At 33.0% G+C, this 26,336-nt stretch overlaps 1 protein-coding gene across 3 annotated transcripts; it reads left to right on the top strand.

Moving 5' to 3' along the window:
• The first annotated feature begins 350 nt into the window (after window positions 1-350).
• On the top strand, window positions 351-24,547 carry GEN1 (GEN1 Holliday junction 5' flap endonuclease). Of its 3 annotated transcripts, none has more exons than XM_079111135.1 (13): window positions 351-3,915; window positions 4,593-4,779; window positions 7,606-7,782; window positions 9,488-9,598; window positions 11,812-11,885; window positions 13,995-14,086; window positions 15,233-15,383; window positions 15,686-15,722; window positions 15,809-15,850; window positions 16,504-16,634; window positions 18,538-18,599; window positions 20,330-20,473; window positions 20,956-24,547. In XM_079111135.1, the coding sequence occupies exons 1-13, from the start codon at window positions 3,755-3,757 to the stop codon at window positions 22,284-22,286; spliced, it is 2,700 nt and encodes an 899-aa protein (XP_078967261.1). In that variant the 5' UTR covers window positions 351-3,754; the 3' UTR covers window positions 22,287-24,547. The 3 variants fall into 3 exon arrangements, with proteins under 3 accessions (XP_078967261.1, XP_078967260.1, XP_078967262.1); XM_079111134.1 differs by having other exon boundaries at window positions 352-3,915; window positions 15,809-15,889; XM_079111136.1 differs by lacking the exon at window positions 9,488-9,598 and having other exon boundaries at window positions 352-3,915; window positions 15,809-15,889.
• Window positions 24,548-26,336: the final 1,789 nt, after the last annotated feature.

Here is a 26,336-nt window from a genome sequence, read left to right as displayed (position 1 = left end):
TGATTCAAAGGATATTAGAAACTTGGAATTAATCTAGTTGAATAACTATCACTTTGGAGAAAGATTAAATGTATTTCCAAGGTCATACAACTGATCAGTGGTATATCCAAGGCCAAAATCCTAGGCAAATGTATTCCAAGTCTAGTGCTCTTTTCACTAAACAAAATAAATTGAAGTCATTAATAAGATATAAAGCTGTTTGATGAGTGTTCTGATTTTGATACCCATAAGTAACCTAAATAAAGAAGCCATTTGTAGGTTATAAAGTTATTTTCTATATGTTTTTCGAACTCTTGGTTCACTTACTTTTTTTTTGTTTGCAATGCTAGGGATTGAACCCAGGGCCTTGTGCTTGTGAGGCAAGCACTCTTATCAACTGAGCTATATCCCAGCCCTTGGTTCACTTACTTTTGTATCACAACTGTTCCTAAGAACTATGAATATGTTAGGAGACACCTTTTCATATGTCATATGTACTGTATGGTCAGAATGACATTGATCAAGTCATTACATAATGAAAGATTTGAATAGAAACTCAAATCCCACACCAAAAATTTCACATTTTTACCCTATTATAAAATTAAAAGCAAGGCAAAATTAGTCTTTGGTGGATTAACAGGTGTAGTAATTTTTAAATTTTACTTGATGCTGAACTATTTTTAAGTAACCTCATGTTGATTATGATCTACAAGAACCATCTATTCCTCTAGTGTAGTTTGGTATCTTAAAAGCTGTTGCATTCTGCCCCTTTTGGGAATTTCATATGCTTTTGTGTCTTAATCATAGCTGTTTAATATTACTTCAGAGAAATGGCTGGTACAAAGAACATAAGGAGTGGAAACTGTAGATGATAGAAATTTTGGATTAATTGCATTCTTAAACTAAGGTGTACTTTTGAATACATTTCATACCATTTTTCCCTTTCAGATTTGAGATGTTCTTTTAATATCCTGCTTTTATGAGTGGTCTTCAGAGATCATGTATTTTTAAACTTCAGTTGTAGATATATTGAAGCTAATCCTAAAATACTGATTTTTTAAAATGTAGGCATTTAGTACACATGTAATTTTACAGTAATCCCTTTTGCATTCTATAACTGTCTAAACAGCCACCATAAATGAAAATTAATTTGTGACACAAAGACTTACCCAAGAGGAAATTCACTGTCCATTACCAGAAAGATGGTGATTTAGGATTTTCTTCATGATCAGTCTATCTAATGTGAAAAGGATTGTGTGGGAGTAGACAATAGTGAAAGTGGAATCAGGGAGACTAGTCAGAAGACTTACAGTTGTATGGAGACAAAATTATGGTGGAATCCAGAACTATGCATCCTTGTAAACAGGTGGGCAGTTAGAGGCTAGTTAGGAGCTGTGGGGACATGTCAGATGATGTGGGAGTTTATCAGAGAAGATGAAAACACTGAAGAAAAGGTCTAATTCCTGTCCAACCCCCAGTCTTTTAGATTGCTGCTTAGCATAGTTCTGATTCGTAGTTTTTACTTGAAAGTAATGAATACTGTTAAATACTGTAATAATTCAAGAAGACCTAGTAGAAATGCATTATTGATGAATATCTAAGGGAAAAAAGGATTTATTGGATTGTGACATATAAAGAACATAGCTCCTGTAAAAATGTCCCCTTGATTCCTATCATTTAAAGAAGAAAGTGAAAAACTGGCATGTTCCATAATAGGAACTCTTTGCTTATGAAAGAGAGGGGCTTTAAATATTTTTTAATCCCATTTCTGTAGATACATGGGGACTGTGGGTTAAGGTACCAGAGTGGTTTAAAAGATTTTGAGATGGACTAAAGAATATGGTAACCAGGAAGACTGATAGTGAAAGATATTTTTCTAGAAAATGTCACAAAACTAAGGAAAAATGGAGAAGAGAACACTTTTTAGCACAGATAATAGCTCAAGTTTTACTTTCTGGAAACCAGATAATTCTGTCAGTATTTTTATGAGCAGTGCTACAGTGAGTATTGCTGTATATAATTATGTATACATCTAAGAGTATATTTTAAAGTAGATACCTAGAAGAGGAATGGCTAAATCAGAAGATAATTTGCATTCACACTTTGACTACTAGAGTCAAGGTCACATTTAAAAGAAATGGGATCAGTTATGATAACATTGCTCTAGAGAGGAATTACTATTTCCTTCAGAACCAGTATATTCCAGTATCCAGTGCGAGTCATAAATGAAAACAAAATTATCCCCTCAGACTTTCTTAGTTTTATGTATTCTGATGGTTAATACTTTAAAAGTATTATTTACTTCATCGTAATGATTTTATGCACCCACTCTTTCCAGAATTAACCAGAAATTTTCACATTAACTCACACTCTGTCACAGTGGAATATCTATGACCAGTGGAGTTTTTTGATGTAGACAATATTAGCATTAGATCATTATTAACTACTGAATGTTTCTTTGTGTTTAACTCTGCATATTTTTCTTTGTAAACTAACATGTCTGTGTATTTTTGTGCATTTTTCATAAAAATGAGTGCACAGACTAATATTCAGTGGTAGCCTGGCCACATCATAAAGATTCAGAAAAACAGGCTGAGTTACACAGCAACACTTGGAATATTTATTTTCTTTGCATCCATGTGCAATTTGAGAAACTCTGCTTTTAAAATGAATTCTGTTAAAGATAATTCAGTGATTTTTAGTCACACAGGTTCCACATATAGGTGATAACCTTTAGACTTAATGTATTTTTGCCTCCTGCCTTGTTTTTTTGGAGTGAAGATAATCTGGGTTGTATATGTAGGTAGGAGTCAGATTTAATCTTTATTGCAAGTACTATATAATATCTACATCAGATAATAACAAAGAGAAAAAAACAGTTGTAGATGTTTAAAAAGGAAAGGTTGGCAAACACAGCAAAGCACAGAACAACATCAGAGGTTAAGACAATTTTGTTCTTAAAATGTCCCTTACTATACATAGAAAATTGTTTAGCATTATTTTCTTTGGATGGTAAAACTATATATAAGTGATTCAAACCTTTTTTAAAACTTCAAATTTTCATTTTTCTGCAATGAACATGTGTGACCATGCAGTTTAAAAAACCATTGTCCATTAGCTGGGCATGGTGGCACATGCCTATAATCCCAGCAACTTGGGAGACCGAGGCAGGAGGATTGCAAGTTTGAGGCCAACCTCCTCAACTTAGAACCTGTCCAAAATAAAAAGAACTGGGGATGTAGTGTAGCTCAGTGGTAGAGCACAGCTAAATTCAATCCCCAGTACTGCAAAAAACAAAAAAAGTGCAGTTTTTAAAAAGTAACTCCATACTCTTCCAACCCTCCATCTTTCCTTGTTTGTTCTCCCCCCACTTTCCACCAAAATTTTCTTTCATTAACCCCCTTGGTTTTTTTTTGTTTTTTTTTTTCCTTTAGTCATTTCCTGTTTCAATGCTTGCTCACTTCTTTTCTTTTTGTTTTTCCTCATGATAGGGGACTAATCCCCATCCTCTTTTTAAAGCATCTCTATATTGTCTACTCATCTCTGCATTTGTAAGCTTCTGTTATTAGCTAGAACAAAGCCAGTTAACTATTTTTAATGTTTCAGGTGTTTCAGTTCACTTCAAAATGCTGACTGGTGAAAGAAATGAAGATAATCATCTACACATTTTCCTGAACTAGCTCAAAATATATTGTTTGAATTTCTGTTCTGAACGTCTGTTTCCTCTAACAATTATTTTGTAAAATATTTCAAATAACAGTAGATAATCAACAGAATGGGAGTGAATAACTTGTGGCAAATTTTGGAGCCTGTTAAGCAACACATCCACTTGCAGAGTCTTAGTGGGAAAACCATTGCAGTTGACTTGAGTCTCTGGGTGTGTGAGGCACAGACAGTCAAAAAAATGATTGGAACCGTCACGAAGCCACACCTCAGGTACAGTAAAAGTTCTTAGAGTGTGAATGTGTGCTTGTGTAAAGTGTCTTCTTGGTATCTTGGTTTTATTTAAACTTTATTTCTTGTTGTTTTATATTTTGAGACTTTAAAATACATTTAGCATGTCTAAACATGCCATTTTTATACTAATAACTCACAGATTTTTACCTCTTACTCTTCGAGCTTCAGATTCACATTCCTACTTAATCTAACCTATACTGCAGGATGTTACAGTTGCTAAAAGCCAGCATTTGGGGAGCCATTATCTCCCATCTTACCTCACACATCCAGTGCATGAGTAAATCTTGACAGTTCTATTTCTAAAACATGTTTTGTGTTCACAAACTGCTCAATGTCCATAGATCCCACCTCAGTTCATGCACTTCTCTCATCTGTACAGCTGAAATAACACCTTCACTAGTTTCCCTTCCTCTGCTCTGCTCACAGACTCCTCCTCCAAACCACTTTTCACATAGCGATGGGAGTAGTAGTGAATCTCCCTCACATAAAAACATTGTTGTTTTCTACTCCATGTAAACTAAATCTTAGTAATTAAAATGTTATTGCACGTAACGTTTTTGGTACTAGTTTTAATATTCTTGTCTTTGTGTCATACCATTTGACTTTTATACTGTCAATATATTATGGTTAATATATTACTAATTTATATATTTCAGGAACTTATTTTTTCGTATCTCATGTTTAACACAAATGGATGTAAAACTGGTGTTTGTTATGGAAGGGGAACCGCCAAAGCTGAAAGCTGATGTCATGAGCAAGAGGAATCAGATTCGGTATGGGCCTTCTGGAAAAGAATGGTCTCAGAAAACGGGGAGATCACATTTTAAGTCAGTCTTAAGAGAGGTGAGCATTCAGATTCAATTTAATAATTCTGATTTGAATTGAAGAGTACATTTTACTCAAAGTTTATAAACTTTAATACTCATTAACTATACTGTGAAGAGAAGACAAGTTTGTATAGAAAAATAATATTTTAGAGTGAAACTGATCTGAGCTGAAGTCCTGGCACTGGCATTTAGAAATTTTGAGAAATTACAGAAATATATATCTAAAATACAGATACATGGTAGGACCTTGAGTATCTTTTATAACATCTTCAGCACTTAAAGAATTCCAAAACACATGAGATCTCATTAATTCATACAACTTTCATTCAAAATTCATGGTAGTTCATATATAGATAGTTCATTATTTGGCTTCCCTTAGGGCTTGTAATTTTATAAAGTAATTATTATTATAATGTATTATTTATACACTACTTTTAATTTTAAAGATATAGCTTATATTTTTATAAAAAGGAGTGGGTGTGTAACTCATTGGTAAAGCATCCCTGGATTCAAACCCAGTATCACAAAAGAAAAGGGAAAGGGAAAGGGAGAAAGCATGCGCTAAAAATATATTTTTTATATTCTAAAATATAATACAAAGATATAGTCTTTGTCTCTTTTCGAATGTATGATTTTAAAGATTCATAATAGTGTATAAATAATTTTTATCATGGGCTTTTCAGTTATCAAACACATTTCCCTGTTGCCATATTCTATTCAAAATCACAATTCGTAGTGGTTGTACAACATGTATAAAGCTGTGAATTACTTGCATGTGTACCATTGTTTGCTTTTTAGTTGTTCTCCATTATACATGAAATTATGATGAGCATTTTTTATGTATGTAAGCTGTCTCTTGTGATTTGAGATTTTAGATAAAATTACCCAAAAAGGAACAAAATTTTAGAGTAATTTTGTAGCTCTTGCCAGGTTTTTCTACCAGTACAAATGTGAGATAAATCATTTTGGTGCACTATCAAGAACAGTGGAGATTGGCAGATTTGTCTTTGTATTCTGCAAAAGCAAAGATTTCATTTAATAAGTATTGGACTTTTAATGGTTAGGTTAAGAAAGTCATCTATTTTGAGTCTATCTTTAAATAAGGTCATGTCCTTTACCTACTTATTTCTTGAGGTTTTAATTTTTTGTGTGTGCAAGTTCTTTGTATATTAAGCATATAAACTATGTTTGCTTTGGATTCATTTCCCTGTTTTCCTTTTCAATTTTGGTTAAACATTTATTTTAAAAGACACTGCATAAACTAAGTCACCTGTCTCTTGCTGAAATTTTGAGTATATTCTTAGGTAATTTTTTAAAATAGTTTTCAGTTAGTGAGTAGTCCATCTTAATGACTGTCAGTAATTGAAAAGATATCTATTGGATTCTAAATATCATGGTGCTCTAAGGCATTTTGTGTCAGTTCAGTTTTGCTGGTCTATTCATTTTCCTATTTTTGTATTCTCAATTAGTAGGCCCCACATCCTTCTAATCCACTGCCAACATTTAGGTATGAGTATGAGAAGCACGAATTACTCAGTCTCCTACACCAACTCCACTACACGATGCAAGAATAGGGTAGGGAAAAAAATGTAGCCAGCCTCATCACTTCTGTGCTGGTTCTTTGAAAAGAGTTGTTTGTAGTCACAAATGGTGCAAGACCGGAAATGACTTTGCTTATGAAAAGACACTTCTTACCAGGGGTTAAGGTAGAAACAACACCTGTAATAAAACCATTTCCCTAAAATCGACTATCCAGAACCCTGAGAAGTAATTTTTTTTTCAACATAGTATTTTGTCTTTTTGAATCTTATCTACCTTGGGTAATATCTGGCCGAAGTTTTTGTTATATATGGTAATATTCAAGTGATGAGTCATTCTAAGCCAAAGGTGTTTATTCTGTCAGTCTCTAAAAGTACAAGTCAAATCCTGTTTTTTCCAGCATTCTCAATATTCCCCAATACAAAGAGAACAATATAGGACAGAAAAGATGAACTAGGCCATATGCATAACTGTAAGCTGCTCAGCTGGATATCTTAACTATTAATCCATAGAAAACTCACAATGAATTATTGCATGCACAGACATTTGATTTCCTAGGAGGACACCAACAACTGACTCCATATGGTTTCTCTACAATATGAGAGTTTCATATTGTGGAGGCAGGATAAGTAAAAGAAAAAACCTTTTTAAGTCTTCAAGCTAAAGTTGTATACTAGGATCTTCTTCCAAAAAGCTCATATGGGTTTGACCATCATGTGAGATAAGTATTGTAGTTTTGTAGTTTATGTAGGTGAATCTTCATGTGGTCAGTTTTTAATTGAAAAATATTTTCAGAATCTGAAGGTATAGCATTGAACAAAAAAAATGACAAATACAGATTACTTTGTAATTGACATTAAAAAAATCTTAATTTTTGGTAACAAAAAATCTTAATACAAAAGTAACTTATCACCAGTCTTAAACACTTACCAGCTGTTGGTCTATGCCATCTACGTCTCGATCTACTGCCCTATTTCCACATTATTTTGAATCAAATGCCACCCATGATATTGTGTAATTCTCAGTATTTCAGTGCTGTTTTCTAAAAGATAGCCTTTAAAACATGAAAAAAAAAAATTAAGCACAATATGACTTTTATTATCAGACCCCAAAGTTTAGTGTTCCTTAAGACCATGAGGTATCAATGTTCAAATTTCCAAGCATTTCTTAAATATAATTTTTAAAATACCTAATGGCTACTCTTAATACTTGTAATGTAGTAAATTAAACACTGAAGAAACTAGCAGTAGAAATGTTTTTTTTTTTTTTTTTTTTTATTTCTTGCACCCCCTTTTTGCTTCAGTGCCTAGATATGCTAGAATGCCTAGGAATCCCCTGGGTTCAGGCCACCGGAGAAGCAGAAGCCATGTGTGCTCACCTTAATGCCAGTGGTCAGGTGGATGGCTGCCTCACCAATGATGGTGATGCTTTCCTCTATGGGGCCCAGACTGTCTACAGGAATTTCACTATGAGTACAAAGGTATTTGTTTTCTTTCTTTAGTGTTTGTTTATAAGTTAGTTACTTTTTTTAAAGGGCTGATTAAATGAAATAATACATGTAAAATGCTTATTGTAATGCCTGGCAAATAGCTTTACTAAATAAAATGTTTACTATTATTAAAAATATCCTTGCTGTACAGTTCAAAGAGCTAGAAAAGGTTTTGAAAAATCTTGCCATAAATAAATGATAATGATAATATTTGAGGAAGTAGGTATGATTAATTCAGTTTAAAAATTACACATTATATACATGTACTGAAATAATTCTTAGTATCCCATGCATATATACAATTTTGCTTTTTATCAATTTAAAGATAAATTTTCAAAAAAAATTTAAAAATCACCACCACATAACTCATTTTCTTAAAAACTTGGATTTCTGTACTAAAGACTAGACTTTCACATAATTTAAATTTTTTTTTTTTTGTAGATTGACACAGTACATTTATTCTATTTATTTTTATGTGGTGCAGAGGGAGGATCAAACCTAGCGCCTCACACATGCCATTTGAGTGTTCTACCACTGAGCCACAACCACAGCCCCCATAATTTAATTCTTAATTAATTTCAAGAAAATACCACAGAATTGAATATGAAATATGTCGCTTTGACCCACATTTCCAGTTTTAGTATTTTATCCTCAAAATGACCTCCAAATATGCAGAGAGAGTGTAGGCAATATGTCCATTGTAGCATTATTAATACATACAAAAATTTAGCCAACAACCCAGATGTTCATTTATAGAGGACTGCTTTAATACTGTTAAAGAGTCATGGTCCTCAACAGGGAACACTGCCAGTAGTCAGTTTGGTTGCAACAATTCAGAATTAGGCAAGGAAGTCTATAAAGACCAAGCAAGCTAAACCTCCTGTCAGACAATCCTAATTTCCCTCCCAAAATGCTAATAGTATTGCCACTGAGAAACATTGCCTCAGAGTCCATATCAAATGCTACACAATCATTTAAAAGGTATGTATTATTGACATAAAAGATACCCAGGAAGATTGTTGGGAGAAAATGTTGCAAAATGGTATTTTATGGAATTCTACTTTTACATAAAAACGTAGTTAATAATAAACATTAGCTATACACGTGTCAAAATAGTTTTTTGGAAGAATATGCACCAAGGTATTAATAATGATTAAGGCAATACAGTTATAGGGAGTGTTTATTTTCTATAATATATATTATATGCTGTCTTTTTATAAACCAAAAAGCAATAAAGAAGAAAAAATAATCCACTGTGTTTTTTTTTTTTTAAACTGTTTTTGAAACTATCACTTTATTTCTATCAAAGTGTCAGAGTCTATGAAGATTCTGGTAATAAGAATGATTTTCCTACTTAAATTTTGGAATAATTAAACATTTAAAGGTGACTACCAGGTGCAATGACACATGCCTATAATTCCTGCAACTTAGGAGGCTGAGGCAGGAGGATTGCCAGTTCAAAACCAGCCTCAGCAACTTAGTACGATGAGGCTTTAAGCAACTTAGTGAGACACTTTCTCAAAATAAAAAGGGCTGGGATATGGCTCAGTGGTTAAGCATCCCTAGGTTCAATCCCTGGTACCAAAAAAAAAAAAGAAAGAAAGAGGGACGATAACTGACATATTGGTTTTTGTAATGTTGTTTAGTCCATAAACATTTACCTTTTGAAGATCACACTACACTATTCTTTCTTTAGGACCCTCATGTTGACTGTTATACAATGTCATCTATCAAGAGTAAACTAGGTTTGGATAGAGATGCTCTGGTTGGACTAGCAATACTTCTTGGCTGTGACTATCTTCCAAAGGCAAGCTGAAATCATGTTTACTTACTTCCATGTGTGTCTTTTTGGTACCTTACTTGCTGTATTAATATGAATATAGTTATTAAGAATCTAACTTGAAATATAATTTTAGGCATAATGAGTCATTCACCATAACTAAAATAATCAGCATTTCAAATGGTATGAAAGAGCTGACAGGTGACACTGAGCCTTATAAACCAGAATATAATAGAATAATAAATGGTATTATAGGTTGAATCTCAGTTAAACCATTACTCTAAATGGAGAGATTTACATTCAAGTTTGACTACCCTAATAGTGTAAAGAAAAACATAGTAATTGCTCTTTTCTTATTTCATACCAGTGCTAGTTTCTGTCATTGTTTTGTCCATTTTTTTAGTTCTCGGTATCCATTGTAGCTTTCCAGTTGTACATATGCTTATTGTTATTAATGTTGCTAAGCAACATGCTTCTTGAGATAAGCCATTCATATTTCCATGCCACTCAGCATTGCACTGGGTTTTGTTCAGTGAAACACTTTATTTATATCTTAGGTTGTACAAAATGGTACTCTGTAACAAATAAGTATAATAAGGTGAGTGGTAAATTAAGAATTATAAGACTAACCCATTTTTTAAATTTGTTCTAATTACTTATACATGACAGTAGAATGCATTTGATACATCATACATAAATGGAGTATAATTTCTTATTCATCTGGTTGTACATGATGTAGAGTTACACAGGTCATACATGCACATAGGGTAATAATGTTCAATTCGAAAATGAACCATTTTCTTAAATACTGTGCACAAAAATAAAAATGACAGGCCCTGTAGGTACTATATATTCATATCATTGTTTCCCTACAAATCATCTCTATCCTGACATTATCTATCCATCATATTACTTCTGTTCCTAAGAGAAGTACAAAGAAGAGTGGCTTTTGGGTTTTTTGTTTGTTTTACTTGCACCTAAGAGAAAGGAAAAAAATAACAGGAGAGTAAAATAATTAACTGATTTCTAACTTATGTCTTCAGTGGCTACATATAGGAATCAATAATTTTTTTTTTAAACTGGTAAAGGAAAGCAGAAGGAGAGAACTTTAAATACAACAAACCATTATTTTATTGTAATTCTCCTTCTGAAATAAAAGACTTATCTCCTTGTAAGTAATGATATAATTAAAATCTAAGAATAGCCCAATGTTGAATTCAACAAATTTTGAACTTGCAACTTGAACTCACAGAAACCAACTTTAGCTACAGTGGTGTTACAATATGCAGCAAGCTTTAACTGGTTTGATTTTCTGTATCCTTTGTAACTAAAGATTCTTTCTCTTTATGGTGTTCTTAAAAGTTTTTAAGACAGTATACTACCATGACTTAATATAAGAATGATGATATTCAAAATATTTGACAACTGGTATGTCAAAGTCATAGGCTATAGAGATGGAACTGACTTTGTTCTTCTGCTATAGTGCAGACTAGCTTTTTACTAGCTGGATCTTGGGTGTAGGCGAGTTGGCAGCATTCAAGCTTTACAGGGTCAGGCAGATATTCAGGGTGCTTGGTTACTGGCCATTTACTAACCATTTGGTAAGTATTTTAAAACCAGTACTCTTAGTGCATTATGGACAAACAGCAGCCTTATTTATAGCCGTATATTCATAAACTTTGACAGGAACCAAGAAACAAGAGACTCACCTGAAATTGTGATGTGAATATGTTTATGTGTATAATTTTTGTGCATTGGATTATTCACATTTTAATTTTCTTAAGTTTTTAATACTAAAAGTAAACTTGGACCTCTTCTTTTTTGATGTTTCCAGGTCTTTAAATATTAAATGTTCATATAATTAAATAACTGATTTTCCTGATAACAAAGTTAGGACAAAGTAAAATTACCAAAATAATTAACTTAGTAAGTGAAAGCCCTCTAAAATTATGTCCCTTTCTCCCCTAAAATAAAGAACTGTCAGTGGTTTGGCATATAACTTCTAATTTTCTTTTGTTTACGTAGTCTAATAATATAATTGCTAACAAATCCACATCATACATTATTGTGCAGTTAGGTTTCACACTTAATAATGTATCTTACATATTTTTCTATCCTCACCCAGAGTTCCCTCTTTGTTTTTTTCAGCTGCATAGTCTTCCATTGAATGAGCTTACTACACTTTGTTTAAGCATTTCCTAGTTACTAACATTTGAAATTTTTATTCCCCCTTCTGAAAGGGAGTCCCTGGAGTTGGAAAAGAGCAAGCATTGAAACTTATACAGATTTTGAAAGGGCAAAGTTTGCTTGAGAGGTAACTAAAAATAACTTTTTCTCACACCATTGGACTTTCATTCTTGTTGAACTTAATAGTATTACAAAAAGGACTATGCCTTCCAAAAGAGGGTCTTTGTATTTTTTAATTGTTCCGTTTTCATTTAAAATAATTTATTTTTACTTACTCTAAAGCTTTTCCAGAGGGAAAATGAGATCATACATTCTGAGCTCACAGTATTTTTAAAAATGGTAGCTCACTAAACACTATTAGTACCTTTTGAAATGCTTTTATTTGTAACCACAGGCATTTTGCTACAGACTGTTTACCACTAATACTTGATATTGTATTTACTTTCTATACATGAAATATTTGTGGCATGTTGTAAATATTTAATAATAACTCAATCAAAATTTTTGCTTGACTGACGTTTGTTCTCCAGGTACATATTTAGTGATACATAATTATAATTAAATTGAGCTCTGCAATTTGAGGATTCAAGACAATTGAGATTCAGATTATAATGTAGTTTAACATCTGTGCTACTTAAAATCCTGTGAATTGTATTTACATGACAGAAGCAGTCATTAATAAAAAAATAGCCTTAATGACAATAAGGTATAGAATCAATGAGAAAGAAAAAACTGAGACACGGAGAATTCAACAGAGTTTCGGCCCCAGTAGTTTGGGATGGATGATGAGTGCTTGAAAAGAAATGCTAAGTGGTAGAACTGAAGAAGAAATGACTATGAAAGACACTTCACATCCCTGTATTCTCTCCTGTAAAGCTTCTTTTTTAATTATAAAACTACTGACAGATCTAGGACTTCAGCTAACCCATTATTGACATCAGTGATTACTGTGCCAAAGCAGGAAGGAAAAGGATTCTTTTGGCATTGGGATGAGTGAAGGAATCATTTGGGAATTGTGAAGAATGGTAAAAAAGAAGGAAAAGCAAGCAAATATGTTAGTGGCTAACACCAGCAAATACGTACTTTATGCAGTTTCGTAAGTGTTTGTCTTAACACTTAAAAATACTGAAATTATATTTCTTTTTATAATTATCTGTTATCCTAATTTTCATAAATTTAAACTGGTTTTCCCTAGATACTTTTGATTTTTATAGCTCCTTATCATTTATCCAGAAGCAATTGGTGCTAATTTTTAGCAGGCTTGTACTTGGTCTTTGTGATAAATGAGTCAGAAAATCTAACAGCTAAAACATAATTCTAAGTACCATATATTACCCCAAAGAACTAAAGAGGTAATTTAACTTTTTATTAAAACTTTAACTTCTGTAAGTAGAGGGACACAATTCAGGTAAGCTTTATGCTTACTACCTAGCTTTGGTGGTTTTATGTTAACATGGAATGTTAGACAAAAGTGAAATTAACTTTTATTAGAAATTTCCATATAATTTCCATTTAATTTTTTTTCATTAAATGAGTAATGTTTTTGTTTGCATAGCAGATTAAGAAATGGTCATTTAAAATAATGCAGATTTCTTAAAGTTTTTGCCCAGAAGCTTAATTTTTTATTTAGTTTATACATTACTCTTTGTTCTTATTTCTGATGTAGAAAAATGTTCATGTATCCAATTCTGTTTGTTTTAAACTCTGGCACTTAGAGAAGAGATCAAAGAGACATAAACTATTCTCCCCATGTATTGCTGAGTAACAATCTTCTTCTAAAGAAACACTGAACAAATATGTAATATTTGATTATAATACCCACATGTATGTATATCCTTTGGCAATTCTGCTTTTTTTGTGGGGCTGGAATTGAACTTAGGGGCACTTAACCATTAAGCCACATCCCTGGGCCTTTTTTACATTTTATTTAGGGTCTCCCTCAGTTGCTTAGGGCCTTGCTAAGTTGCTGAGGCTGGCTTTGAACTCGCTATCCTCGTGCCTCAGCCTCAGCAGCCGCTGGGATTACAGGCATGTGCCACAGTGCCCAGTCAGCAATTCTGCTGTTCCTAAGGCCACATTTAAAACTTGTGACTGAGGGTTTTTACACATAAAGCTATCAAATTTATCTTCCACCAAAGGGAACATAGTTTGGTAGGTGTAAGGGAATAGAATAAATTGACATTTGAGAACATAGCATTTTTGTGACCTTTTTTTCCAAAACCAATTTGTATTGCAGGTTTAATCAGTGGAATGAAAAATCATGCTACTCTGCTGTACAACCGTCAGTAGCTAAAAAACTGGCTCACTGTTCTGTGTGCTCCCATCCAGGTAAGCAGACAGAGGGAGTAGCCCAATAGTATGGGAGTCTGATAGCCACACTTTCATTCCTGTTCTCGTTGTACTTTTTCATACCTTTATTAATGACACTTTGAAGGCTTTTTCCCACTAGATTGGAAATGGCTTGGAGTCAATTTGTTATACACAGATATGGGCTCTCAGTAAATATTTGTTGAATGAAATGATGTGAACAGATGATAACTGTACAATGAGTATGATTTCAAACTGATAGCTAATTACTTAGATATTAAAATTGTCATGCTTTCAATATAAATCCATTTTAAGAAAAAAATATTTGGGGAAAATGAAACTGAAATCATTTTATTTTGTGGTGGTTATTTATTTATTCAAATGATTATTCATTGTCCCACAGTGTGCTTTTAATATGTGTAAGAATAAGGCCTTCAAAGTAATTTCTAATGTATATTTACTCTTACTGAAAATAACTTGGATCTTCATTAGTCTTGGTTAAAAGAAAGAAAAGAAAAAGATATCACTGAGCATGGCCTGTGTCAAAAAGGCCTTTCACTCCCAAAAGAGATTAAAAGATCATATCAACTTATCTCAATATAAGTTTTCACTGACTTTGTTCATTTACAAGTGAAATCACGGAAACATATAAATGCTTTTACAATATGCCAATAATGTGTCATTCTGTGGTTTCTTGATACCTTATAATTGACAACTTTAACTCATATCAAGTATATATGTTCTTCCATACTCTGAAAACACTGTAGAAGTTAAGCACACTTTTCCTTTTTAAGGAAACTCGAGCCCCACACCTATGCTGTAGTCATAATCTATTTATGTTCCAAGCCTAGTTTAAAAATAATTATGTGTAACTGAGAGCCAGACCCTGACAGAGGTAATTAACTGGAATATGCTTTTAATATGCTAATCAGAGAAACCCTCCCATTAGTTATTCTATTAGATAAATCATCATTTTGGTAATAATTGCATTATGCTTTTCTAGCATATAGCTACTACATAAAGTTTTCACTCTATTCAACCTTAATTTATTAAAACCTTTCTCTACGCTAGGTAGTATCAATTTTTGAAAATTTAGATAATGAAAAAAAGGTAATAGAAAGTAATTCAAAAGCACTGAAAATTATCTTTTTTTGTGTCTCCATAAAGGCTCATCTAAAGATCATGAACATAATGGATGCAAATTATGTAAAAGTGATAGATACTGTGAACCGCACGATTATGAATACTGCTGTCCTTGTGAATGGCACCAGACAGAACATGATAGGCAATTAAATGGAGTAGAGAACAATATTAAGAGGTATGTTTTTTAAAAGACATTTTTTTTTTTCCTATCATGATCTGTATATATGCCTGTGGTTGAAGTATTTGCACATAACCTTCTCCCATATCTAGATTAGTCATACATTTCACATATCCTTTTCATGATTCTGCTCTAAAATTCAGCCATCTCAGGAGATAGTCACTGGGTATTCAGCTGCAAACTTGGTGACTGTTTAAGAACTTCATGTGATGTTGTTAAAAGAGAGTTTGAACAAGTTCATTTCAGATTCTGTCTAAAGTTGTCTTGATTATAATAACATATATTAAATTTATTTTCAGGAAAGCTTGCAGTTGTGAGGGATTTCCATTCCATGAGGTAATCAATAATTCAATTGTATTTTATTTCACAAACTTTTAAAAAAGTTTTATGGTCCCAATTCCTATTTTCTTTTCCCCGGCTAGGTTATTCAAGAATTCCTTTTGAACAAGGATAAATTGATGAAGGTAATCAGGTACCAACGACCTGATTTGTTATTGTTCCAGGTACCCTAAAATGAATTATTACTTCATGGTACAAAGTTAGATACTAGAAAGAGAAGAAGGAATGTTCACTGTGATTTGTCCAAGAGGTTTAAAAATTAAAACAGATAGCTGTTGACTGTTCATATATTTTTTAGCACTTATTTCTATCCTTTACTCCTTCACCACACAGTGGCCATACTTTCCAGACCATAAGAGAAACCACAGTAATGCTATTTTTTTTTTAGAAAACGTCTTAAGTTTCCATATATAGACATTTTATCTAGGACTATGTTGGTGGGGAGAGAGACTCCACCAAAGAATGTCAGGATCACATACATGATTGTGGAAGGCAATATGAGTTACAAAAGCATTGAGATTTGAAATCTGTGACCTAGATATAAATTCAAACAGTCTTTCATTCACTATGTGACCCAGATATGCATTATCCTCAAAACAAAAATAACATTACTTATCTCACAAAGTTACTGTGAGGATTAAATGAGATTATTTTTAATCCTCAGGGTGACTTCTCATTAATTTTAATTTTAATTCTAATGGAAAATGGTAATACCTAAGAGTACTATTTGTTTTTAAGAACCTTTTAAAGTCTCATCTTATTTTTATTATATTTACAGAGATTTACCTTTGAAAAAATGGACTGGCCCAATCCCTATGCATGTGAGAAATTGTTGATACTTTTGACCCTCTATGACATGAGAGAAAGAAAACTTGGTAGAAGGAACTCAAATCAATTACGGCCAATACGGTAATGTAGCTTAAGAATTATATCATGAAGACTCCATGTTCCCATTAGAATATGTGACGATCTGAAATATTCATAGTATCTCTCGAAGTATATAACTCTTGGTTTTCCAAAGGTGGAGGAAAGACCTTCTGGGATATTAAATCATATTCAGGGCTTTTAGTTAAGATAGCATAGTCAATTCATGTTGTGACATACTCTCCTACTTCAAAAAAAGTAATAATAGGTTTATAAAAAGAAAGAAATATAAAAAGAGATAGCCAGACTTAACAAGATAACAATTTTAGTGGACTAGGGAAGAAACAAAAGTATGGAGGGAATTGGGAGGGGAGGGCTGAAACTGATTTTTCAGAGCTATAAATCTAGGTGCAGCAACATCATCCTAGAGGGAAGCCCCTGTTGGGGAAAAGAAAAGGAGGGTCCAAAAATGCAAGACCTGATGAGGTCAGATTTGTTTCTTAAAACCCAATAACGAGGCTAGAATTGTTGCTGGAAAATACTCATCAAGAAATGAAGACGAGGAAGTGAGAACAGAGATAAAATACGAAAGAATTGAAGAAAAATAGTAGATAAAGAAATATAATAGTTTAAAAAAATCAACAATTGCATCATGAATTCACTCCAAATCAGTTTTATAAAATAGTTAACACTGATGGTTTTGAATTTTTTTTTGTTTTGTTTTATTTATTGGCCTTTCTGGATACTAGGAAGACTCAAGGAAATTAAGTATATGTCCATTAGAAGGAGAAGATGAATTACAAAAGCGAATAGAAATGATTTTTAAATAAATGAATATTAAAAAGTGAACTATTATAAATCTTAAAAATTAGAAAAAAAATCTTAAGAAAAATCATTTAAACATGGGACTCTAGACTTGATCACAGAGGATTAGGGAATTGGAAGACTACTAATCATGTCACAGAAGACAAGACTAATAAATACTTAAGAGTAGTTTTAACTTGAGAATAATTGGAGAGTTTCTACCTATTTTCTAGAACCAACTAGAAGGATAAGTGGACAAGTAGTTTTTGAAAAGATAACATTTGAAAGTTTTCTAAAATTTAAAACAGACGTATTCTTAGATCAAATTACACTTCCAAGTGCAATAAATAAATCCAGCATATTGTATCCAGCATATCTAGACATTGAGCATAAAACAAATATCTTAAAAAGTGCTAAACTAGTCAGGAAAGAATCATTAAAAATATTGAAGACATCGATGAAAGGTTACTGGAGAAAAAGTGTAGTTTCAACTATCATTCAACAGATAATTACAAAGGAAATATGGTACCTTCAGAAGTGGACATCAACTTAATTAAATTAGTAATGACCAATAATAGGCTAGTAGATGGACAATATATCTATTCTACTGTAGTAAACTAAGAAAGACTCCACATCATCTATATGTATGTATGAGAGAGAGAGAGTGTGTGTGTGTGTCTGTCTATATTTACTTATTTTTGATTTTTTGGCCAAGCTAGAGATTGAATGCAGGACCTTATGCATTCTAGGCTAGTGCTGAACCACTGAGCTATATCTTCAGTCCTGTGTAATGTTTTTGCCAAAACAAGTTTCGTCTCAATCTGATGAGGAAAATATAGTCTAATGAATCCAAAATGAGGAACAATGCACAGAACTGCCATTCTGGATTTTAAAGGGAAAGTCATTATGGAAAAGAGGAACACTGCCCAATAATGGAAGGAACGATCTACTGAGAAAAATCTAACAATAAAATTATTCTTGTGCACCTAGCATAAAATTATTCTTTTAACTAATCAAAGGAATAACTAGACAGTAATTTCTTACTTTACTTAGAATAAAAATCAACGGAAATTGAATTATTCAGTCTGTAAATTGAAAATTTCTATGACAAAATTAGACTTCATTAAATGAATTTATTTTTCAGAATTGTTAAACCTCGAATCAGAAATGGAGTTCATTGTTTTGAAGTAGAATGGGAAAAGCCTGGTAGGTATTCATTATAAGAAAAATGTTTTAACTTATATGTGTAGTAAATTGTGTGTGTGTGTGTGTGTGTCTGTGTGTCTGTGTCTAACATGATGCATATAAGCATGTACCATAGATCAATTTTTTAGTTTATTTGTGTAAACTAGTTTACTTGTATTTTAAGTAGACTGTTTTGGAACTGGGGATCAAACCCAGGGCTTTGCAAATGCAAGGCAAATGCTTTGCCACTGAGCTACATCCCAGCCCTTAAATAAACTTTGATTAATAATATGATAAACTTCAAGTGATTTTTAATGTTTTAAGTTGGTATTTATTTTGTAATGATTAAGAAAATATCAAAGTATTCTTTGAAAAATTCTACAGAAGGTCTAGTCATTGGATTTCATATATGGCTGTTTCTAAAGCAGTTGAAATTGCTGGATAATCACAGGGTTCTCTACCTTTCCTTTATTCTGTTTAATTTTCATGAGAATTTATAATTGTCACATTTCTCTTATTTTTGCCACACAGAGAAAGTTTGAGTTCTGAATTATCTTCCGAACCAGAGACAAGTAAAGCACACATAATTTAAAATGGAAAATGATCCCAAGTGTTTATCTTTTTTTAAATTAGATTGTGTGATTATATTTAGATGAATTAAAGAGTAGATTTGTTCAATGGAAGTTTAAACTGTAGTACACTTTGAATAAAATTGTGTAAAGAACGAGATAACCATTCTAAGCAATAGTAAGAAGATTGAAAGCTAAAAAATTTGGAAATTGTATAGGAATAGTTCTACCAACTAGTGTATTTTCAGGAAAGAAAATATTAGCCTAGTTTAGCAGTACATCTTCCTTGTCTGGAGCCGAGGAACAGGTACCGACTTTTCTTTGTCCTTGTGGGAGCTGTTCCTTAAGGGAAGAAGTGAACTAACCAGGAAACACGTTCAGATCACTTGTTTCCTTTGCTTCTGCTGTAAACTTAGATATTTTCATTATAATTTGACTTTGCATGTAGTTTTGCCCACATATAGAATACATGGGAATCTAGTCTACTATTTTTATATGGTATTATAAATTTGCATATATGCATTCTCATTTATCATCTTCTTGTGAATCCAGTAGTACTGGGAATATCCTCAAGAGATTTGTGACAGGACCTGGGTTATACGTCTGTGGTAGAAAACTAGCCTAGCATGTGTTAGGCCCTGGGTTCCTAACACTACATTCCTAGTACTACAAAAGAGAAAGATAACTGTGACATAATATTGTTGATGACCTTTTCTATTCTGTTCTTTTCAGAAGGCATCACTTTTTTTGAAAGCTGATGTTAAAATCATAGGAAACTATTTAGTCCATTCCTTATCCAGAATTTTGACACTTACTAGGAGAAATTTAAACCAACCAACTTTATCCAAAGAAAGGTTTTTTTTTCCCCTGATGGTCTGGGAATTGAATCTGGGACTGTGTATGTGCCAGGCAAGCACTCTACCACTGAATTATATCCCAGCCCAAAAGTTTTTATTCTTTAAACTGCTGCTACCATCTCTGAAGCAAAAGATTTTCAAGTTCTAATTTCAAACGAATTTCCTTCCAGCTCTTTCCAGACAAAAGAAAATAAATTCTATACTATTGGAATAGAGGTCTTGTAAAGCAAGATTTGTGATAAATTATCAATTTGTGGTATGGTAGTTAAGTATGATTTTTCAAATCCATAATTAAGTCTGCTTTATTGCATTTTTAATCTTTTAGAACATTATGCTTTAGAAGAACAACAACATGGAGAATTGCTTCTACTTACAGTTGAAGAAGAATCATTGTTTGAAGCAGCCTATCCTGAGATTGTTGCTGTCTACCAAAAACAAAAATTAGAAATTAAAGGGAAGAAACAAAAAAGTAAGTACTGGTTTGGATAATTGTATATAACATACACCCATGTTATGTAAAATTCACCTGTTCTATTTGAATCTGTCTTGTCTAAATTTTGTTGGAAATTCTATAAAATCAAAAGAAATAGTGATACTCTTCCTCTTTGTCTTCATATACTTTCTTTTAAAGCTGAAAAACTAGAAGTATACCATTCTTTTCTGTGTCTACTAACTTAACCAAGTATTAATTGGTTAACTGATTTTAGAGCATTAACTATGTGTAACATTTGGGGTTATAAATACATATTTTTTAATTATTTCTTAAAATTCAATGAGGAAAACAACTCAGTTATAACATTGTTTCCAGAAGAAACTTTATAGTATTTCCAGGAATGAATTGAGAAAAAAAGAAAAGGCAAAAATAGCTCACATGGATTTGTGATCTGAATTCTATATTTTTACTCAAGGAAAAGAAAATACTTGTTCACTGTATTTTTTTTTTCTTTTCAGATACGAAAATTAAGCCTAAAGAAAACACTTCACCAGAATCAGATGATGTAATGAGTTTTCAGTCACTTAAGACTTTAAAACCCTCATGTAAAATCTTTCCTAAGCAGAATGCCAAGTTAAATTTGGAAATTTCTCCTGATCCTGCATTACCACAGGAATCTATTTCTGCCTCATCCAATGACTTGCTTTTACCTGAAAATGCTTCCTGTTTGAATACACAACAGCAAATGTCTTCTCCAAGACCTTCAGCTATAAAACAAATTAAAGATGTCAGTAGGTCTCTAATTTCAGAATCTAATCAACCCAGTGCTTCATCTTGTAATATATCTATGATTACTGACCTACACCTGAGTGCCATTGACTGGGAAGGTACTTCTTTTAGTAATTCTCCAGCTATTAAAATGAACACTCTCTCTCCTGTTTTACCACAATCAGAACTTGAATCACATCTATCGGCCATCCCCAATGACTTTGGAAATATCCCACAACAGTTGTCATGTGAATCAGAATGGTGTACCACAAACATCAATAAAGTATTGGACAGGAATCTGCAAAAGATTAGTCCTGAAGAGCATTTGCTTTCTGGCATTAATGATTTATATCTTCAGGATTTACCTTTAAAGAAACGAATACAAATGAAATCAACATATCCTCAGGATAATATACAACCAGATATTCGTCTGAAAACTTTGTGCCTTCCAAGTATAAAAGAATCTCGTATTGATAACAGTAGTTCTGACTGTCTGTTGCATCTTTCAAAAGATCTTTCAGAAATTCATTTGCAAAATGAATCCAGAAACTCTAATGTTCTAACAGGAGACCAACTTTTTCAAGAAAACTGTGAAGTGAGTACTTCTGTACCTTATCCTGTCAATAATCCAGTAGTAAAGACCACCAGTATTCAAGTTGAACCACCATATCCTGTAATTGGTCATAGTAGAAAAGTTGATAGGCAAACCACTCAAAAAATTGTCATGAAGAACAGCGCTTGCCTTGACAAACATTCCTCTGATGTAGAAAGTGCCCTAGCATTTGGGAAAGCTAAGTGCACAACTCAAAAAATGAGTTGCAGTTCTCAGAAGCATAACCCAACCCACTTCAAAGAACACAGCCACAGCAAATTGTGTAACCATAAGATGTGTATTGAAGAAACCGAACTGTGTGTCAATTCTTTTAAAACAGCTGGAAATGAAGAAAAGTGTTTCCTAGATACAGCAGAAAGTTCTCAGAGTTTTCTGCAGAGTCATAAGAAAGACAGGGACCCTGGTACTTATTTGGATAGTCCTCTTCCTTTAAACCAGAGATTAAAAGTAAGGTTCCAGAATACTTGAAATATAAAATATTTAATATAGGCCATCACCATGGCACACACTTGTAATCCCAGCGGCTTACAAGACTGAGAAAGGAGGATCACAGTTTCAAAGCCAGTCTCAGCAAAAGCAAGGCTCTAATCAACTCAGTGAGACCCTGTCTCTAAATAAAATACAAAATAGGAATGGGGATATGGCTCAGTGGTCGAGTGCCCCTGAGTTCAATCCCTGGTATATAGTTTATTATTCTACTGCTGTCAATATTAACTAGGCAGAGGGAGCATGGCTGGTTAGTGTTTGGTAGAAAAATTTAATTTTTATATGTTGTGAAAAGTTTCTGCCATTTTAATTAAAAGATGGATTCTAAAATTTGGATTTTAAAAAATGACTTTGTGATGAAAACTTTAGATATATATTTTTAGAACACTTTTTTTTTTGTTTTTTAAGTATCCGTATTGTTCTTTATTAATTTTAAATAGTGCATTATTTGACAGAGAGAATGCTTTATTCATTACTCATTTTTACTTTTTCTTCCGCAAGCCACTGAAGCATTTATTTATATTGTAGCTTGTTCCCAGGAGGGTAACTATTTGTAATTGTCTTGCAGCGTTATGTACTGTACCTTTCCTCATAGTTATATTTTCCAAAGTTCCACTTTTGGTAATCATTTTTCCTTTGTAAGGGGCAAAGGAGAGAGGTTGGTCAATATATGTAGTAAAAATCATGGTTGTAATGGTTGAATAAACTAAGGTAAGTTACTCCTTATCCCTGGAAGTTCATGGTATATCAAATGGAAAAAGATTTTGAAAATCCATAATGTAACCAGAAGAGGATTATAAACTACCTCATTAAGAATGCAAAACAGCTAGTTGATAACGCAGTGGTACTGTGGGAACCAGTTTCCTTGCTTTCAATTCTTTTGAGTTTTCTGCATTTTCTCTTCTACAGCACTTTTTTCTTTCCCTTACTTTTGTTTTAAAAATTTATCTATGCATTATCGACTTGAATACATCCAGATACTAAGGCTTTCATAAATTTGTCTAGTACTGAAAAATTCTAGAGAGCCTCCAGAGTGGGAAAGAGTAAAACTGCTTCTATTTGCAAATGACAGGATCTTAATACATTGAGAAATCCTAAGGAATCCATTAAAAATCTATTAAAACCGATAAACTGAAGGATATAAGATCAGCATACAAAAATCAATTATATTTCTATATACTCACAGAGTGTACAGATAGAAATGAGATTTCATTAAATGAAAATTAAGAAAACAGTTCCATTTACAGTAGCATCAAAAAGAAGAAAACACCTTGGATTAAATTTAACAAAATAAGTGGAAAAACTTATATTCTAAAAGTACCAAGTATTGTAAAAGAAATTAATAAATGGAGAGACATCTCATGTTCATGAGTCAGAAGACTTAAAATGGCAATGCTATTCAAACTGATCAGATTCAGTACAACCCATCAGTTCTGGGTTGCTCTTTATTCCTTTCCTCCTCCCCTCTTCCCAGCAACTGATTGTAGCATCATATGGAAATTCTAGAGATACCAAACAACTAATTTTGAGATAAAGAGAAAATTGAATGATGAAAAAATATTGTACTGGCATAAAGTTAGACATATAGGTCGATATAGATCAATGGGATAGAATCAGGAGTTCAGAAATATGCCCTCACATTTATAATCAGTTGGAGTTCAACCAGTGCCAAGACATTGCAACGGGGAAACAATAGTCTTTCAATAGATGTTACTGAAACTATTTATATTATTTATTTATATGATATTTATATGAAAATGTAGTTTAATCCCTGCTTCACATTACATTTTTTAAAAAGCAAAGTGGATCAAAGACAAATATAGGAACTAGAACTATTAAACTCTTGGAAGGAAGTAGGTTTAAATCTTCAGGGCTTTGGTTTAGGCGAGGGTTTCTTAGATATGACATCAAAAGCAGAGGCAAGAAAGATAAATTAGACTTCTTCAAAACTGGTGTTAAAAAGGACACCATTAAGAGAATGAAGAGAGCTGTCATGGTGGTACATGCCTATAATTCTACCACTTACTAGGGTGAGGCAGGAGGATTACAATTTCAAGCCCAGCCTGGGCAATTTAGTGAGACCTTGTCTCAGAATCAATAAAAAGAGGTGGGGATGTAGCTGAGTGGTAGAGTATTTGTCCAGCATGCACAAGGCCCTAGGTTCAATAGCCAGTACTGAAGGAAAAAAAAAAAAAAAAAAAAATGAAAAGACAACCCATGAAAGGGGAGAAAATATTTGCAAATCCTATTACAATTCAGTAGTCAAAAGATAACTTACAAATGAGCAGAACAGACATTTCTCCAAGGAAGATCTACAAATGACTGATTAGCACATGAAAAAATTCTTGACACCATTAGCTACCAAATGCAAATCAAAACCACAACCTGTTATTGCCTCACATCCAATAGAATGCTACAGTTATTAAAACTGAGGATGAAGAAGACATGGAGAAATTGGTACTTCATAATCTGCTAGCAGTAATATAAAATGGGGGCAGTCACTTGGGAAAACGTCTGGTGTTCACTCAAATGTAGAATTACCATGCAATTCTACACATACACCCAAGGGAAGAGGAAAATGTCCACATAGAAACTTTTCAACAAATGTCCATTGTTAATAAAAAGTAGTAGTCCAAATTGCTGAGGAGAAAAACTAACATGTATTAAGAAGCAGCCATATGCTGAGTGCTCAGCTAAGTTCTTCACAACATTTTTATCATATTCAGTGACTCTAAGGACTGAGTCCTTATTGTTTCCCCCACCCCCCCAAAAAAAAAAAATCCCATTAAAATGTTCTTCCAATGGTCTGCTTATCATAATTTGTCTATTACTCTGAGCGCTGATAATCAGTTTAGTACCATCCAGTTAAGGCAAATACTTAATTAAGACAATATCTACAATTGTTCTTGAGATTTTATGAGATGAAAAAACCAAATGTGTGAGGAGTGACTTATTTGGATTCGTTTAGCTATAACTATGCACTTTAATGTCAGTTTTTTCTCTTCCTCAAGGGCTTATTTCACAGCCTGAGTTTTGCCTCACTTTAAAAGCATTCCATGTTGCTCTAATTCCTTGCTAATGTGGTCATGTTGGTACACAGTTACCACAGCTTACTGTTCATGCGTTTGGTTACCACTTTATGACCGTCATGTCTCTGAAATTCGAATGCCCTTAACATCTGCCTCTTGCCTCTATATTGGGGCCCTACTTTTGTGTACTTACTCGAGGCTTTGTAAGATCAGTCTTAAGTCCTTGGGTGGATGACCTGTACTTTGAGTGACATGGCTCAAGCCTTTTTGTCAGACATGCCTAGGTTAGGTTTTTTCCTGCTACAGACTTTTTCTATGACATTGGAGATATTTCCTAACTTCTGAGACTCATTTATTCAAATATTTACGTGACATCTATTACATAGCAAGCATTGTGCTGGGCCCTGGAGGTATAGTAGTCAGTAGTATCCTATAAATCTACTTGAATATCTACCAGTTATCCTCCATCACTGACACATTATGCAACACTCAGTAAATGGTAGCTATGTCCCACCATCTGGGGTAATGTTCAGATTTGATTTTAAGCTGGATACAGCCAAATACTGTCCTTGGTATAAAAACAGACAACTACAAGGGAGCAGTATAAGTGTAGGAGAGGTGTTTTCAGAAAAAGGAAGTTCTTTCTCTAGGTTAGCATGATAAAAGGTATTGTAAAACCTGGAACATGAGCTTAGGTTCTAATATTGAAAGAAGAAAGTACTTGTTCAAATATAATTTGGTAACTAATATCAGTCTAGTTACCTAACATTTATTGAGCGTCTCAATATGTTGGTGCTCTGTGAGCTTTAAACAAGTTTTCCAGGTCATCCAAGTAGAAAAGGTTAAAGCCGGAACTAGAACTCATATTTTCTAAGTCATTAGTGGAGGCAATTTGCTGCATTTATGTTTCCACACATCTTTCAGTTCTTTCCTCATATAACACTTCAGAGTTTTTCCCATTAGTTTGAGGCATTCACAGCTGTAAACCTCAGCTCTAGCCACC

This window comes from Sciurus vulgaris (assembly GCF_902686455.1).
Source record: "Sciurus vulgaris genome assembly, chromosome: 14".
Classification (NCBI taxonomy): Eukaryota; Metazoa; Chordata; class Mammalia; order Rodentia; family Sciuridae; genus Sciurus; species Sciurus vulgaris.
This window is presented reverse-complemented; position numbering and strand designations above follow the sequence as displayed.